Source organism: Enoplosus armatus, chromosome 11 (assembly GCF_043641665.1).
Source record: "Enoplosus armatus isolate fEnoArm2 chromosome 11, fEnoArm2.hap1, whole genome shotgun sequence".
Lineage (NCBI taxonomy): Eukaryota > Metazoa > Chordata > Actinopteri > Centrarchiformes > Enoplosidae > Enoplosus > Enoplosus armatus.
In genome coordinates, this window is record NC_092190.1 from 17,527,458 (window position 1) to 17,546,443 (window position 18,986).

At 39.3% G+C, this 18,986-nt stretch overlaps 2 protein-coding genes across 3 annotated transcripts in view; one reads left to right on the forward strand and one right to left on the reverse strand.

The window, feature by feature from the left end:
- Positions 1–2,221: 2,221 nt before the first annotated feature.
- On the forward strand, positions 2,222–7,496 carry chpfa (chondroitin polymerizing factor a). 2 transcript variants are annotated; one of them, XM_070914893.1, is made up of 4 exons: positions 2,222–2,511; positions 3,673–4,237; positions 5,870–6,052; positions 6,234–7,496. In XM_070914893.1, the coding sequence occupies exons 1-4, from the start codon at positions 2,222–2,224 to the stop codon at positions 7,494–7,496; spliced, it is 2,301 nt and encodes a 766-aa protein (XP_070770994.1). The 2 variants fall into 2 exon arrangements, with proteins under 2 accessions (XP_070770994.1, XP_070770995.1); XM_070914894.1 differs by lacking the exon at positions 5,870–6,052 and having other exon boundaries at positions 3,673–4,241; positions 6,238–7,496.
- A 7,907-nt stretch (positions 7,497–15,403) lies between these two features.
- asic4a (acid-sensing (proton-gated) ion channel family member 4a) overlaps positions 15,404–18,986 on the reverse strand; it is a 71,902-nt gene continuing 68,319 nt past the window's right edge. Inside the window, exons 7-10 of the mRNA XM_070914610.1 lie at positions 17,841–17,932; positions 17,598–17,677; positions 16,908–17,018; positions 15,404–15,547 (exon numbers count right to left, since the gene is read on the reverse strand). Coding sequence (XP_070770711.1) covers positions 15,404–15,547; positions 16,908–17,018; positions 17,598–17,677; positions 17,841–17,932 — 427 coding nt within the window. The remainder of the gene's footprint in view (positions 15,548–16,907; positions 17,019–17,597; positions 17,678–17,840; positions 17,933–18,986) is intronic.

Here is an 18,986-nt window from a genome sequence, read left to right on the forward strand (position 1 = left end):
TAAATTTTGGAATATATTTTTACACAGAATAAGGACTGGATTTTGTCCCCTATCACTTACATTGAAATTGATTAGGCAACCGATCGCTTCAGGGCCAGTCTAAACAGGAGGCAAGCAAAACCTGTTTCAATGTTCTTATGGGCAGATGGCTATTATTGTATTTTAACTTGAAATATTGTAAACCTTTCCTTTAAACACAGTTGAATACTACATAGCATATTCAGAATACAGCACATACGTTTTTGAAATAATTCTAAGAGTAGAAATAAAAAATCAGATTTGTCTACAACAAACATCATAAATCACTGACGAAATATAGCCAATGAATACTATAAAGTGCTAAGAGACCACATATCTAGTACCAAGGATGCACTCTGCTCTAAGGAAAAGTTTAGACATGTCTAATTTGCATCAGGGTCTGCAGTGAAATACACGCAGTAATATAAAATGATGGTGGCAATTACTTTTGACTATGACCTGTCAGGAAATATTAAAGATGGATTGTGCAAACACAAAAAACATTTGTCAGACTCATGACCTCTGAGTTATGGCCCTTTAAATTAATCATGCAGTGCCATCTGAGGGTGAACGGTCATCAAATTTAGTAATAGACCAGCGCACATCAGGAGTGAGTTTTGGCAGTCTATGTAAAATAGTCCACATCTGAAAGAATTTGACAATCGATTATCAGAAAATGGCTTTGTGTCATACTTAGTTTCTAACAGAATGTTGGTTTTACAGCACCTGTAAAAACTATTCCCCCACGTTATAGACATTTGTAGCCTAATTTCTTTTTACAAAACTGATTCACTGTGGATGTAACTTGATTATTTTACACTGACCAACAAAATATGCTATAATATTGATAATAACATTAATAATAATAATAATAATAAAAGCCATACACTGATTTAAATTTATTCAGTAATGTATGGAGTCAAATGTAAATACTGTGAGCTTTGATCATAGTTGAGCAATTTGAACCCTTCTATGATCCAAATTCAAATTAATTGAGGTAGATATTTTGGTTACCAGCAGAGGGTACAAAAGAGCAGAGGTTTGATTTGTACCTGACTAAATAAAAAAGGTGATAAAAAATAATTGAGTATCTTAAAATGAGGCTTAATAAAGTCAAATAAGCCTCACTCCCTTTAAAGGTTTACGTATATGTTTGCGAGGTTTCAGTGAGATGGATGAGATCAGGGGCAGCGAGTTTCAGAAGAGGACTCAAAAAGACCACAAAGCACCCCTGACATCTGGTTGAGGAGCACAGAGGCTGGATAGAGAACAGCGAGAGCCAGGTGTATGAGCTGAAAGCTGAGCTTATCATCACTAAAATACACATGAAGCAGCTGCAGAGGCTGATTATTTTTCTTGTGGATCGTTAATAATGATTTTCTTGAGAAATGTGACGTCATTATTGCACTATAAATCATACAAATCATACCAAATGTATTTGTACAGTCAGAAACTAAAGTACACAAGATACAAGACATATAACTGGTTTGTACCATTGCTCTCTTTTGCTCAATGCAGAAAAATGCCCCCTCTGATTACTGATGCATTAATGTGTAACTAGCATATTACTGTAACAAGGCATCATATTTTATTAGCTTGTATGTTTTGTATGTAAAATCTTAATATGTAAAGTAACAAGTGGAAGCATTAAATGGCATGAAATGTATTATTCAATTTAATAGCTTTTATGGTTTGTCATTTTCTAGGACCTTATATTCAGCTAAAGTCTGTAAATATTAATAGCTGTATGCAATTTCAGTTTCAGTTCAATTAAAAACAAAAAATTATGAAGACATTACCTATTACAATCCAGTGAACATGACTGCATATATGAACAGAGGGCATCTAAACAGACAGAGGCACTTTGGTTGTGTTCCGGTTCACATTTCCCTGCCTTTACTAAGCTGGTCCTGTTGAAAATCCCTCCGCCCTGCGCAGCCTGTGCTCATCCACTCAGTCTGGAACTAGTCCCGCCTCTGATGCTAAAGTGTGGCCGGGGAGGAGCCAGGTAGCAGCTACACTGACACGTAACAATCCTGCGTAAATTTTTAAGGAGGAAGCTACATCTTTTGCCTAGGTTGAATGTCGACACGGCCGCGTCGCTTCAGACTTGATGTATTAGTTGACCTGTCCCGGACCGGAGGCCTGTTTGGACGCTTTTGAAGCGACGCGGGACTGTCAGACAGAGGAGCCGCCTCACAAGATGAGATTTTCTGCGTTTATTTCTGTCCTGCGGTCGGTCGGCCCGGTGATAATCGGCATTTCTTTAGGGTTCACGCTGAGTTTGTTGAGTGTGAACTGGTCGGAAGAAGCGTGTTACCTTGACGGCAAGGAGGGCGAGGATGTGACTCTGGGTCAGGATGGACAGCTCAAAGGAGCCCGAAAGCCCAACTCCATTTTGACTGTCAACGATGTGGAGTCCGAAGAGGACTTTGAACCGAGAATAGTCCCTTATAAGCAAGTTCAACAGAGTGCCCCAAAGAAAGTTTTCAGGTACGCTTGGTATGGCCATTTACTTTAACTGCTGAACACATTCTGTAAGTAGGCTGTCATTATGGCTTATGCTTGTTTTGAACACAGGCCACATCATTATATAGGCGACAGTACAGCAGGCCGCAGTGTAGCTCATCCACAGTAAATGATAAATAATCAATCATTGTGTTAGTCCACATAATGATATGTGTACAGGTGTCATGTGGGAATAAGATTTTACACTGACCACATGATGAATAAGACTAATGAAACAAAACTAAAAGGCAGGCATAACTAATTATAATTTTGCAGTATTTTTCATCACTTTGGTATTATTGGCCTTCATCAAGTCTACAGCCACACTTCCTCTGTTTGGTTTGTACCTGCTAACATTCCCTGCCGCAGAGCTAATATTAACTAAATATTTTGTGCCATGTCTCCGTGCTGAATGATGTCTGCCTGACAGTTTCTTTCTAAACAGGCAGCCATTTCCAAGATTTCCTGGATAGAGACCTTGTTTGAATGTTAGCCCTCACACCCAAAGTGGTTGCGTTGCATTGCAATTCTGAGAAAGAGTCTATTCCCGGTGGAAAAGTTCTGCTTATGTTAGAGCTTTAAGCATTTAAGCATCCACGATTCATAGGCAACCTGTGCCATGCAGTGGTTTGTACAATTAGAGGGCTGCAACCAACGATTATTTTCATTATGGATTAATGCCGATTGTTTTCTCGATTTAATTAATAATAACTTAGTTTGTGGAATGTCAAAAAGTGGTGAAAAACGCTCATCACAACTATCCAGAGTCCAAAGTGATGTGCTCATTTGTCCGATCAACAGTCCAAAACCCAATTACATTCAAGTTACTATCATATATGTCAAAGAAAAGCAGTAAATCCTTCCATTTGAGATGCTGGAACTAGCAAATGTTTTGCATTTTTGCTTGAAAAGTAGTTGCTGATTAGTTTTCGTTCCATCCGCTAAATAATCCATAAATGGTTGCAGCTCTACAAAGAGGCATAATTCATGCCATTAACAGTACAATAGAGTAATCAAAGTTATGTTGGGTCGTGTTGACAGTGATGAATCACAAGTCAAGTTCTTGCATGTTTACTTTTCCATAGAGTTCATGGTTTTTCTTGACAGTCAGTAGCTTATTGAGTATCTGTTTGATGTCTTTTTCAGGGCTAAATACATAAGCACAGAGTTGGGGATGCGAGAGCGTCTGTTCGTCGGGGTCCTTACATCCAAAAACACCATAAACACCCTGGGCGTAGCTGTGAATCGCACCATTAGCCATCACCTGGACACCGTGATCTTCTTCACCGGCATGCGCAACCGCAAAGTCCCTCATGGCATGTTTGTCGTCTCTCACGGGGACGAGAGACTAATATGGAACATGTTTCAGAATATCAAATACATTTTGGACCATTACATCAATGAATACGACTGGTTTTACTTTGTCCAAGATGACGCCTACACGGAAGCTGACAGGATCAAAGCCCTGGTGGATCACCTGAGTATGGATCGAGAGCTTTACATGGGCAGTCCTGAGGAGTTCATAGGTGGAGAGATGGAAGGGAAGTACTGCTACGGAGGGTTCGGGTACCTCCTGTCACGTACCTTGCTCCTCCGACTCCAGCCCTTCCTGGAAAACTGTAGGAATGACATCCTGAGCGCAAGGCCTGATGAGTGGCTCGGAAGATGCATCATTGATTACACGAACACAAACTGCGTCAATAAATATGAGGTAGGTTGAGTGTATCCTTGAGGGGGGCACAGGATCACTATGTACTCAATCAACACCATACATCTCTCATTTTCAATAATACATACATTGTCTTAATCTATAAAACAGTTTCTTGGCTTCTTAATGTTTGATGTTAAGAGGGAACAGAAAGCAGCAGTTCATAGTTGAAATGAATGAGGAGCCACAAAGAAAGAAATGCTCGAAGACTGTCGTTCAGAACAGTTGTGAGACAGGTTACAGCGGGGGTCCATGACAAAAAAAAAAAAAACGAACTGTCAAGGCAGAAATCATGCTTTGCCTCTGGGACAGCACTTAAAAGTGACAGACAGCTATATAAAACTGTAATTACCATGCTAGCACAGAGGTGGTATTTATATTACAGAGTAGATTGCTAATACCCTTTAGCCTTTCATTTTTTTCCACAGCTCCAGCAGCAACGTAGAACAGGCAAGCAGAGCACAGTTGACTTCAGCCTTGCTTAGGTTCAATGGTGTTAAAATCCCCTGTGGGTCAACATGCTCTGCTCCTGTAATGTCATTAGCATTTAAGGTCAAACAAGCTCTGTGGAGCCCTGATCTGTCACAGTGCCCTGTCAGGCCATTGTTTGTTGCATGCAGCTCAGTTTGCTTCATCCATACTAAAGTTTGTGGTCTTTGTCAACATATTAAAATACTTTTATTGGAAGCTTATTAATGTAAATGTGTCCCTACTATTTATACAACAATACATGCGGGCCAAGATTTTGTAGTTAACTTATTCTACTGTCTTCTGCTTCCATTTTCTTCTCCTTGGCCATGACTCTGTGCTGGAAACCATCTTGTTACACGGTTGAGAGGGACTTGCATGGCTAACTAAAGTGCTCTGAGTCAGACGAGCTCCAGCAGAGCCTCCTAGATAAGGTAGAGAAGCAGGGGGAAAGTTAAAAGGCCTGGTATGGGTGAAAAAACAGCTTGAACACAGAGCCAGACATCAATTTATTTGCTAAGAGAGAACATTGATGACAATTAGGCACAGACAATACTTCACTAAGTGTACCACTACAGGCTGTAAGCTGTTGCCAAACATTTGCAACAGAGTGGCCTTGCTGCTTGGTTAAACAGAGTCTCCATTCTTTGTTCTTTTAATAGCTTGATCAGATTGGATTCACTTTTTTAAATCACTCAAGCTCCTTAGGTGACTACTCTGTTTTCAGCTTAAATGACTGTGTCTTTAAGTGGGATTCAGGTGCCAGTGTCAGCCTTTTGTATTATAGGCTTCACCTTTAAACTCCTAACAGTTCTTATTCTGCTTTTTATTGTTATAAAAAAACAATAAAGATAAAGCATCTCTTAAACCTCATATTCCCAGAACAAATTTATTTCCTGAAAGGACCAAAAGCCTGACAGTAAAAAGTTGTACAGTACAATAGTATTCTCTTCTTACAAAATGAATGTCCGTCTTCCCTTCACTATACAATTATGGTTAAAACCAGCCTGTTTGCAGTGGAGATGAGCCCAAGATGCTGCCTAGATAGCGTGTAATGTTTGTTTGGATGGAAGTAGTACAGAATTACAGCTAAGCTTACCATTAGGCATGTTTCTGTCATGCCTGATTTAAGATGTCTCATGAAAAGGCCTCTCTGTTTCTTCTCAGGGGCTTCAGTACCACCATTATGAGTTGGGGAAAAACTCTGATCCCAGTAAAGAGCAGAATGAACAGTTCAAGAAAGCTCTGACTGTCCACCCTGTGTCTGACCCTGAACACATGTACAGGCTGCACAGATACTTCACTGAGATTGAACTCCAGAAGACTTACGATGAGATTGCTAAGCTGCAGGTAAGCTGATTTTCAAGTGTCACAAATCACCCATGGTTCAGTCAAAAATAAAAACCTGGCTTCTCTTTGCTTACATCTATTGTAGATCTATTTTAAATACCACAATTTCTAGTGTAGTGTTAGCTGTGTAAATGACTAATTGGCAACTGTCTAGATCAGAACACGTCTTGTGTTTCCACAGGAAGAAATAAAGAATGTGAGTGTGGTTGCTTTCGAGGGAAACCGAAGTGCCCAGTGGCCTGTGGGGATCAATCCACCTTTTGAGCCGAAATCTCGGTTTGAAGTTCTGAAGTGGGAATACTTTACAGAGGAGGAGATTTATTCATGCATCGATGGCTCCCCGAAGTGTGAACTGCGCGGCGTTGACCGCATGGATGTGACTGATATTATTGACATAGCCATGGGAGAGCTGAACAAGAAATACAAGCCTGTCCTACACCTGAAGAAGCAGCAGCTGATTAATGGCTACAGGCGCTTCGACCCTGTCAGGGGCATGGAGTACACCTTGGATCTTCAGCTGGAGGCGGTTAACCAAAAAGGTCATAGCCGTTCCATCACCAAGCGGGTTCATCTAGTGCGACCTTTGAGTCGGATTGAGATCATTCCCATGCCCTATGTCACTGAAGCCACAAGGGTTCACATCATTATTCCCCTTAGTCTGCAGGACAGGAGCTACGTTGACCATTTCTTGGAGGTATTTGCCTCAAATGCTTTTGAGAGCAGTGAAAATGCCATCCTAACATTCTTGTTTATTTATGACCCAGTAGAGGCACAGCATGTTAACCAGAATGATATATTTACCAGTGTGAAGACTCAGATAAATGCTTATGAACGCAAATACCCTACAGTAAAAATCCCATGGATAAGTGTCAAGACGGAAACACCATCCCAGATCAAATTCATGGACATCATCTCGAAGAAGCACCCGGTTGACACGCTGTTCTTCTTGGCTAACGTCAACACAAATGTCAATTCAGAATTTCTGAACCGCTGTCGCATGAATTCCATAAACAACTGGCAGGTGTTCTTCCCAATCCATTTCCAGGACTACAACCCTGATGTGGCCTATCACAACCAGCAGCATCCGGCCACAGTTGATCTGGTGAAGGAGGCAGGCCATTTCGACCTCAGGTCATTTGAAGAAGCATGTTTTTACAACTCGGACTACATGGCAACACGCACACGAATGGTAGCAGACGTCCAAGAGAATGAGGAGATTCTAGAGACACTGGACATCTACGACATGTTTGTAAAATATTCGGGCCTGCACGTATTCAGAGCAGTGGAGCCAGCATTGCACCAGCAGTACAGCTACCAAGCCTGCAACCCACGGCTTAGTGAAGACATCTATCATAGATGTGTTCAGAGCAACTTGGAAGGTCTCGGTTCTCGCTCCCAGCTCGCCATGCTGCTGTTCGAGCAAGAACAAGGAAACAGCACTTGAAAACACGAGTGAACTTGTGCTCCTGCGTGTGTTTAAATGGATGTTAAAAGCAGTGTGTTTGTTGTAATAGCCTCTTTATGCAAGCTAGAATTTGGAGTCAACAGGAGCAACACATGTAGTACCACCCATAGGTTAACCCTTATCTTTGCCCTAAACACAACCCATGTCTGGGGCTTTGATTACATATGTGACCCAGCCTGACATTCTTCGTCTTTCAGTGTGCATCAGGGGTTATTTGGTTTGCTGGAGATTTTAGCTAGTTTGGAAAAATGAATGCAGTACATTCCTAATGAAACCTTAAATGTTTACAATACTTGTCCATACAGATGAGTTGCTAGAACCAAATGTTTTTGCTGCTCGGGTGATTCTGAAAGCTGCATTAAGCAATTTTTGACCACTAGGTGGCAAAAACTCATACGAACCAAGCCTTGACGTAGTGCTGGCTTATCCAGTTGATATGTTTAAGGTGTCCACGACACATCCAGCGGACACAGGGCTACATAGGTAACCTATTGGAGTTGTCTTTCTTTCCATGTATCCAGTGTAATTCCAATATTCACTGGGGTTTTATCCTGTTTGGTCCATTCATTCTTAGAAGAAATATCTTCAATTTGACCATTTTGCTTTGGGGAGGTAGCATACAATAGACAAATTTGAGATAATGTGCTGCATACAGCTGCTTATAGTTTTGTTTAGGGGGTTGACTCCGTTAAACCAAAACATTGAGTTTAAAGTGGCAAAAAGCTGCAGTGGTTTGTTGCTTTTCAGTGGGAACAGAAGTACTAGCAGCAATGCTTTCACATTTATAGAATGTCATTTGATTTAATGCTAAATCAAAGATATTGTTAAATTGAGCTTTACTGTATAGCTCTAATAGACATTAGTATTTTGCATAACATGTTGTGTGCCCCTTCACATAAGGGCATTGAAACATTGAGCTTTTGATATTTACTGATTTGAGTATCTACAAAAGCACATCTTTGTATATGTGCCTTGACACTGACTTTTCATATGCTGACTGTTTTGAAATTATCTTTATGTTACACAGTTTTGCACTTCACCCCTGCAGGTGATGCACAGCTGATGTTTTTCATAAGAATTTTGGTATTGTTACAACATGAATAACAGTTTTGAATGGGTGGGAGATATTGTCTTTCACTGTGGAGAAAGCCTGTTACATAGCTGGGAGAATTAAATGGGTTGTCAGTTAACCTTACATTTTTTAAAGGTGAATTGGAAATATCATGATATCAACCATCCATGTGTTGTATATGTGCCTCAAATCTGGGAGTTTCAAGAAAGTATCTTCCATTGGTCTTCAGAGGTCGTAGATGAAGACTTGTGTATTCCAGTAGGCCAGCAGTGTGTATTTGAGGTAATTTGTTCTCCATGAAACATTTTGATGTTGCAAGGAGGCAAAGGAGAATTATGAATAATGTGGAAAATTCACCTTGGTAAATGTCTAAAGTGATTACCCAGGTGTGTCATCCTCATTGAAGTAAGTGGTACTTTAAAACAGAATTTAATTAGTTTAGAAATGATTTAAATCAAGAATGTATGAAACATTTTTTTTCATGTCACCGCGTATAGGACAGTTTTTATAATCTAAAAGAAAATGTTAAACTGTTTCAAAGTATTTTGGACTGTGTTGTTTAAGAATTTGTAAGTTATTGAATGGTGTCCTTGTCCTCCATTTCCTGAGGTCAGTTTTAGAAATGGTTCTTCCTCTCAGTCGCAGTGCAGTCTAATGGGAGACCTTTTCTACATTATTGAGCGGTGGTGGTGGAGGTAGTGGTACTGGACACCAGAAAGTAATTAGTATATTATAATGTGCAATATTACAGATAACGCAACTGGATAGATGTCCAATGGAGGGCAGGACTTTTAATTTCAAAGACATTTGCTGCAAGTACAGCAGTGTGTATATCACAACACTGTTCATGACATTACATAAAGTAAGACTTGTGCTTTCTGTTCAATGTTAGGTAAATACACTGTAATTTCTTTTGACAAGACCTTTTATATATTCTGCTGACACTAGACACTTTTCATCATCAAATTTACTTTGAAATACATAAATTTAAGGCAAGTCCTTGTATTTAACTTTAATTGGATTCAAAGTATATGTTACTACATCCACTCAACAGTGTTTCCTGTATTTTCTGCCATGTGAACACAGACCACAGAGGTCAGCTCTTGCTGTCTTTTTGCATTCATTTAATAACGCATCTCTTTCCTGACGAGAGCAGTCTTTCACCGTGACAGTGCTCCAGCTGACATACTATGAATGTTCTCCTTGATTCTTTGAAGAGTACGACACTAATAATAATGTGCAGAATTGGAAACTGAATCTTCCAAAAACCACTGTGAAAGATGGACGGCTGAGATTACAATTTGAAGTTATTGTGGTGATCTGCGTCGTCTTTGCCTTCTGTAGACGTGAGAAGCTTAAAATTAAGCGAGCGTGGCAGATTAATCACCCTGTGTTGTTAACACAGCCACCATTGTGGAGCGAGGTCTCTAAGTATTTTGTCCATAACTTATTTATCTGTCATTTCTCTATGAATTATGCAGATTCAGAATACTTCCGCACTAACAGAGGCTTTCTTGACATTCTCTGTACATGTATAAATATTTTATAGACTCTATTTTTAAGCCATTTTTAGCTTTATTTACACAGCAATTGATATTTTATTATTTTTTGGTGACAAAATTAAACGTATACTGTATCTCACTTTGTATTTTGTGCTTTGAAAATCACGTCATTTGACCATGAGGACAATTTAAAATGTGTGTATTTCACTTTCAATCAAGTTAATTCATTTCAAAAAGGAGGCTAATTTTTTCTATTTCCATTGATGTTTGGACGGTTTACATTATTTTATGCATATGGGTACTAGTATAACCAAAGCAATACAATTTAATAAACGCTCATCCCATAATTCCCAATGAACTGTGAATTGTTGTAATTTTTAAATAAAGAATATTTGAATATAAACAGTTCCTCTTTTTTTTTTTGTGTATTTTCGTTAAGATAAAACATAATGTATTTTCTTTGTATTGCAGCTACAAAATCCAGTTTGTCCTTTAGGTGTCAGCAGAAGAGCATGTTTACTATCTGCAGCACAGGTCCTAGACCAGTCGCTGAGGTGAGCAGCAATACTGAACAACATTTTCAAAATCACATTTCTAATACAAACTGGTATCTCTTTCATGTCCGCAGCTTGTGCTCAGTAGGACTACAGTTAACATTCCTGCCCATGTCAGACCAGAGGTATTCCCTATGTCTGGCTTGGGTAAAAACAGGGAAAACGTTGCAAACCTTAATTATAGCCTTAGTTATTTCAAGGGTCCATATGCAGTACCCTGAGGCATGCTGTAAAACCACATAACTACAGAGCAGCTGGGAGTTAATTGTAAGTCATTATTTTGTACTTTGTTTTATGTTCGATCCCAGGACTTTCTCCCCCCACACAGGGACAAAGCTGTTTCAAGTCCTCTAGAAACAGAATTTCCAGTTTTCACGACAATTTGGGTTCACCTGGAGGGTATTTTAAGTAGCAGGATTACACAATTTGCTAGACATTAAGAAGAGTGGTCAATAAATCACTTATCCTAACTAGATAATGATACCTCTTCAAAGAACCTCTCAGTTGTCACATATTGTCTCCCCAGAACCCACCTTTAAGATGCCTTCAGTCTTCTTGAAACCTTGTAAGCCATTTTCTATAACAATGTTTTAGTCAGTGGTGGAAAGGCGAGTGGAAACATTGAAATCCATTTTGACTGTGTGGTAAAGAAAAAATAGACAACATGGAGTTACGAAGTGAATTGGGCTCTGGATTTAGGAGGCACTGGTTTTACCAATCTAAACTTTAATAGTTATCGTATTTACCATATTTAACATTTATAAAATGTGTTCTAACAGAGGAAATAATCACAATATCACACTTCTGTACAAAATGTAAGCGTTCCTTGTTACTGCAGTGATGGTCCACTTCCATTTGTGTCAGATATGGGATGCACTCATATTTTTCTCTTCTCAGATGACCTCTCAGACCTCAGCTAAGAAATAAGAAGCTGCAAAACAAAAGGACACAACACCGGCTGTTCAAAACATCAGTGGCTGGTCGGAATAAATAGATTTTTATGGATAATGCAATAAGCACACACAGGCTGAATGTCATGGAGCTATAAAGAGGTAGGCCAGAAGAGCTGTGCAAGAAGGGAGCTCAGAGTGAAGGCTGGAGGAATCCCAGGAATGTGAGCTACATGTTATCAAGCAGGGAAGTTGTCCCATCTGCTACAATACAGACCGGCCGCCCACCGCTCAGCCCTGTGGCACCTCACACAGGCCGCATGCTGTTGCAAAATCAACTCTGTCATCGACTTATCTGTGTTTTTAAATCCTTTTGTGTAGAGAATTAATCAGGTGGTGTTTTACGGTGCAGCTAAACACAGAATCTCGAGGATATAAAAACCTGTCTACATCGACACCAGGCTCTACCTTTCAAACAAAACTCTACAGCGATAATGCAGCCCTGTATTCATCTCAACACACCAGCCCCTGTGTGACTTGTCTGAGGATAGCTACAATTATTGATGACAGAGGAGAAGATTGTTATGCATAGCCTGTACAGGATGCCATCAGAGACTGTGATTGGGAACCTTTTGAAAATGTCAAAGTGACACATGATTATGAATATTAAACAGCCATGATTACTTGACAGGAGGAGGGAATTTGATAGATGGAGGTCTGTGGAATCTCACTGTGACCTAAAGTAATGTATAGCGATATTGCAGCAACAGAATGCACCGATCAAATGAACAGAAAAATGATGTCGTCATTTGTAAACATGATGTCCTGTAATGTGTATTTTATAAATGTCTCAGACAAATTACATACATAGTGGATTGTCAAAGGCCTGTTAAAACTAAGCAGCCTTGATTTTGTGCAGGTTAGGGTTGGACTTTAAGATTTAGTCCAACAAAATATGTTCACAATTAGCAACAAAACAGCAGCTGCAAGCATCCTATCAGGGAAACATGATCAACATCTCCACCAAAATACAAACACTTATCTTGTGATTTAGCACAAGACAAGTGTTTCAACTGAATCATGTATGTACCCTAGCTTCGCCAAATACATAAATGGATGATGGGACAACACCAGAAATTATGACGCACTAATAAAGCAACGCCTGGAACATTTTGGAGGTCAGAGTCAATTCAAAAAGGCCGCATCTCAGGCATTGCATAATTTCTGAAAGCGCCTTTCTGAATGCTTCTTTAGACGGTTTTCAATGAAGATGAATACCAAGCTAAACAAATATATGTAAAAGATGCAAGTGTGCCTGAACCATAAGTAACATTAGATTGAAGCCCAGTGATGAAGGCAAAAGGGTGAGAAAGGAAAGGGAAAGGGAACTATAGTATGAAACCCAGTTAACTATTTTTACTCACACAAAGAACAGTATCAAGTCATGCCAAAACTGTCGAGATTGGAAAGTCAGTACTAGCCTGTAGTTATTTAGATAACCTGAAGTTGTTCTTCACTGCAGGAACTTAATTTACCGTAACTCAACGTGTAGCCAACATCATGGGTTCTACTTTTGTTTCCACCACTCGCTTTGTAGACGAGTTCCTAGAGCAAGAAATGATGTCCCTGAAGAGGACTACAACAAACACAACAACAGCAACTGCCATTTTACTACTGCATCTCTACTGAGCATGACAACCAATATTTAAAAAAAAAAGGGAACAATAAAAAGAAATGGTAGACAAGAAGATTTCTCAGCATCTGGCAATGACACTTGGATGGGTAGGAGGAAATGGATAAAATATATGAAACAACTGAAAAACTATGAAGTGGTTGAAAGAACCCCACTTTTGATAAGTGACTGGCTTGTGTCGGCCCCAGCATTGCCCTGGAGCTAGCATAAATGTGAAAGAAAATCAGTATCTGCACTACTTCTATTGGTGTCTATGCCAAAACTGTTTACCTAACTCTCCCATCATAAAAATGACATAGTAAAGTTATATGACACAGTGTAGTTGGTGCCGCTGTTGTCTTTTTAACAGTGTAAATCCAAAACTTGTAAAGGATAACACAGAAAGAACCTCGTACTAAAGCCCAATAAAATCTTAAAAGAACAGGTTATGTGAAGCTAGAGGTTAATTGTTGTTACATTTCTGCAGTGCATAAGGGCAAGTGAGCAAGCTGACCTTCCATAATAATGACAAACATGATTATGAATGAATCGATGAAAGAATCTCCGTTTTTATTTTCACTGCCAACTTGTGCTCTTTAAAAATGTTTCCTTTGTCCTGCCCATTGAGGATCGAGTTAACCAATTAGAATATTTCAGCCTCGAGAGCAATTTCTTTAAATCAAACTCCTCCACTGAAGCTGTTTTAACTCTTAATTTATTAGATAAAAACCTCACTACTGCAGTAAAACTCCAAGCTTTCTCGCTAACTGTTTTTTTTCAAACTTTCCTTTTTTTCCCCCTCATGGATCAGCTCAGCCGAGTCGAATCAGCCTAATGTGCTCAGTCATGTGTGCAAAATGTTAAAGTGCACATGCAAACAAACAAACACGCACGCGCGCACACACACACACACACACACACACACACACATAAACACACACACAAACTTGCTGGGTCTACACTGTAAATAGCTGCTACACTTTTACGGCAGTACTGGCCCATAAGCTGAAAGAGATGACTTGGCAAAAAATAAGATTCAGTTTCTTATTGCTTATGTCAGCTCAAAGTTGTGATGCTAACCAAAGTGAAGAGTGGATGGTGGGCAGAAATGAATTGAATAAGAAGAATAATTTAAGTACAACCATGTCATAACTGAAAACACCATCCATCCCTTTGTGGATGCCGTCTTGGAAAAAGCAGGACATATAAAAGGAAATGATGGAGATAATAGTCACGATCCATACAGTCCGTTTTTGTTACCTGGACAAATGTATTGATTGTTGGCAGTCTAACATATCTGCAGATTGTAAGTGTACAGCAATTGCTACAATCGTGATTGATATTGTCATATAAAAGTCTTTTTTCTAAAATGTATAAATAACTCAAATTGATATTACATAAGTTATATATTAACTGAATATAAACAACAACCATTGAAACAGAGCTGTAGAACTTTCTCATTTTAAAGTTGGACTTTATGTACAAGCACAATGCTACTCTCTAACACCTTAACCACAAACCAGACAAAGTGTATCATGTGGAAAGATGCTTCTAAGCCAAGGTCATATAGTTCAGCCTAAATAATTCCCCTCATATTTTGGATGGATAAGATTTGCTTGATGAAGTATTCTCATCTTGTATACAATATAGAACATATAGATAATAGTATCTCTTTAAATAAGTACATAATTTATAATGTGTAATGGCTTGATATGGTACAGTGTGTTTCCCATGAAGTAGAGGGAATAGTTTGAGGAGAGATAAATGGATACAGACAGAAAAAAATCAGAGATGCTAGCGGAATAAATAAATCATATTTTTCCTTTTTTTGGAGTATAAACTGGATCAAGGTGACATGCAGTCCTCCTCTTGTTCCCTTATAGTGATCATGTACCAAAGATTGGTCCTGAAATCACCAAGTGCCTGACTTCTCACGTGAAGCTTGACAAAATTGAGAGGGGTCCCATCCAGAGAGAGAGAGAGAGAAAAAAAAAAGTAAAAGCGGTGTCCAATTTGTGCCTACGTACTGTACGTACAAGTGCTCTGTTAGCAGCACAAGTTTGGTGTTCGACTTTGGCTGTAGCTTTTCACTGGTGACAGCAAAGGACCGACGGAAAGGCCGGGGGTCTGTTATCGATCTCAACACAGACGGCTCTTATCTTTTGGTGTCACCAGGACCGGAAATGATGGTTGGCTTTAGCAAGCGAAGTCCTCAAACACCCCGTGGTGCCCGGCGTGATGGTGGTGAGGGTGAGGGTGAGGGTGGGGGTGGTGGTGGTTGGGGAGGATCGTGTTGGCGTACGCCCCCTCTGGGTGACTCCGTGTCATGTCATTGGGCTCCTGTTGAAAGCACAGCAAACACGTAAACTTCAAGATCATGCGTAATGTCATATGTGATAATCAAAGTAAGGAAGTGGTTAGCCTAGCTTAGCATAAAGCCTGGCTCTGTCCAAAGACAAAAAAGCCTACCAACATCTCTACAGATCTTTAATTTACATGTAAAATGATGATTTGTGGTTTTAGTGGAGTTACATGCTGTAACTATTTTGTGACGACAAGAGTTTATCCATCCTCCCAGTACCACCATGCAGCGTCTCCTGCTGCAGTGCGCATGACATGGTCGGTGAGTACAGTTTGGTATTGATCTACACGATGGTACCTAACAAACCCACTGTGGTGACTGCGCCGGGCCATTGTTTGTTAATAGTAACAGCATGTCACTTCACTGAAAAACCACAAATTGTCTTCTTTACATTTCTGTTTGAGGATGAATTGAAAAAAAGAAGATACAATGTGTTAATTATGTGTTAATTAGAGATCTTTAGACTTGTTAGCTGTAGCTAGCTGCACCCCTGCTTCCAGTCTTTATGCTAAGCTACAGTGTCCACATCCTTACTCCTGCTCTGAACTTACGAGATTGATATCGATCTTCTCATCTAACTCTAAATAAGTATCAAAAGTTATAAGTGCTCATTATGCAGAATGGATCCTTTCACAGTGTTATATTATTATAACAGGATATCATACTATTCTGTTTTTATCACTAACGATTACACGTAAGAGCATTTTAATGTAGTTTGTCAGTGGAGCCAATTGTCCATACTTTGTATACTACTGGGTAGATTAGTAGTATAGTACTGTAAGCACAGCATATGTTTTTTATGTAAAAAGTAACTAGTAAAATAAATGTAGTGGAGTAAAAAGTACAATATTTCCCTTTGAAATGTAGTGGAGTAGAAGTACAAAGTAGCATAAAATGGAAATACTCAAGTAAAGTACAAATATGTCATTTTACAGTACATGAGCGAATGTACTTAGTTACACTCCAACACTGCCAGTAGCTCGTTGGCTGTCTCGCTTCAAAATGAAAACCCTGTTATAGTTTTAGCATGAAGGGAATTGAATTGAGATACAGTTATGGTTAGATGTGAGACAAGAAGTCTATTGTTCAGATATAAACAACTTCAGAATAAAGTTGTGCAATAGCAAATCCAAGCTCCAGGGGAGGATGGTTAGTGGTTAAGACTAATTAGGAACATTAAATTCTTCATTATTTTAGAAGTGAAGAAATATTTATTTGCTTCTCCTTAAATTATTCCCTTGAAGTTTCCTTATGAAGTTACAGAGCTGCAGGGAAAGTCGTACACTTGGCATGAAAACAGTGTAACTGCCATTTGTTACAGTACAGTATGCGCTGTACCTTTGCTTTCATTTCCTCGAGACCCACTGTTGCAACAGTGCTGGCCTGCTGCTTGCTCTTCTTCTCCTCTTTCTGCGGCCTCAGCAGACGTTGTAGCCGGTGCTTGATCACCTGCTTTCACCCGTAGCACAGCAGCGGGGTGGGTGAAAAATCAGAGATGAGCGAGGGAGACGAGAGACGCAGCAGAGTGAAGAGTTCATTCACTGTGAAGTCTGCATTACCGTCCCCCCCCCCCCCCTTGATTTTCATACATTCATTCATACATGTTCAGCACTTGGCAGGCAGCTGGTTAGAAAAGCTTAAAGGGGAAATTGCTGAGAGAGGAGGTCGTTTCTTGACTAGCATGTCCTCAGTACAGACCTGAGCGGGTCGTACTTTCTCCAGCCTGGAAATCAAATAAAACTCCTTACATGCATAATAAATTCATCATTTACACTGCCTGTCCTTAGGGAAGAACAGTGATTGTGTTCTAACACACAAAATAAATAAATAAATCAATACATTTTGACAATATTGAGGTAAATTAAAATAAACACTCAAGGCACAAATGCGTTCTCTAAAGAGTTACTGTTGTTTGCAACAGATTTCTTGCTGAAATCCAGCAGACAATAGTTGTTCATTATTACTAATTATATCACAACTAGTTCTAATCTCACATTATGACCAGCTGATGTGTGTGTGACACTGTACCTCATAGATATAATCCAGTATTTCTAAGATTGTTAAGATGCTGGCTCCAATGAATAAGCCCATCTGTCCACCAATGTCACCTGAAAAGAAAGAGAATTTAAGGATAAGCACAATGGACATAATGCCAGCAGTTCCTGTCTGTTACTAACGATAATGAACAACAACAACCACACCTTTCACTCTGCATCAGCAAGTCTATTTAAATATTCAGAAAAGAGAGAGAAAAGTGACATGAAATCTTACCTAATAAACCTGCAACATCGTAGGCTTTCTTTTGCTCAATTGTTTCATAGTTGAGAGCTTCAAAGAAGATATCTAAAACCAGGAAGTTGTCTCTGGAAAAGCATATAGAGTGTGAATGTCAAACAAAGTGAAACACATGTGTGCTGTTTTTGTAATTCACTACAAATCTAACACAATTTGAAAAAATACCATTTCAAGTAATCTTTATGTTCACTGTAAATTGCCATGATGGCATTGTCAGGCCCACAGCGCTTTACACAGATCTAACCAGCGATTGTGAGATAATGAGGTGTTTCAGGGTTTAACTGAGATGAGCACAACGAGCACTGACAGCAGTCACTGCCACGTCTCTGTTCTCTCTGGATTTAGAAAGTCTGGTAATATTAAGTGTTGTGAGGCATCATGAGCTCTGTGGTTTAGGCATGTTTACCTTCTCCCATATCCCTGACTATCAGGCACTGAGAGGAATTACAGTATAAGCACATTGTAAGTACATTCAATTCCTCATAATCTGAATATTAGTAAATGTTCCACAAAACATGTTGTGGAACAGGATTAAAAGTTCCTATGTTAATTACACCTCACAATATTAATGTGGTGGATGGAACAAACAATATAATGAAGTTTGACAAGCTAATTTCACAATGTCCACTTACTAGTTTTTTTCTGGAGCTTTTAAAGCATATCTCACGATCAACAGATTATGGTTACACTGAGGAGTCTTTTGACTGATTGATGAAGACCTTGAGATCGGGTTGAAAGCTCCAGACCTTGTGTCACTTGTTTGTTTATTTGCAAAATACAAAAACAAAATATAAAAAGGAAAAGCAAAACTGTTGCAGGGAATAGTCAACAACAAATGTACAAAAATACAATAACAACAAATGTGCAGGCAGAGGCAAAAACCCAGAAGGGTTATTATGTGGGTCCCCTTGAAGAGAAAATATCCAAATTCAAGGGCAAAATAACTGCAACCTTAATTCTACAATATTGTCATGGATGTATCTTCAAGACAAACAAAAACCCCCACATTTTTAGTGCAAACTGAATTTCAGATCAGACCTTTGTGAGAAATTCTGGACTTGGGCATTTGAAGTAATTGGAAGTTAAGACTGATGCTGATTGTTTTGTGTTTTGTGTATAGTG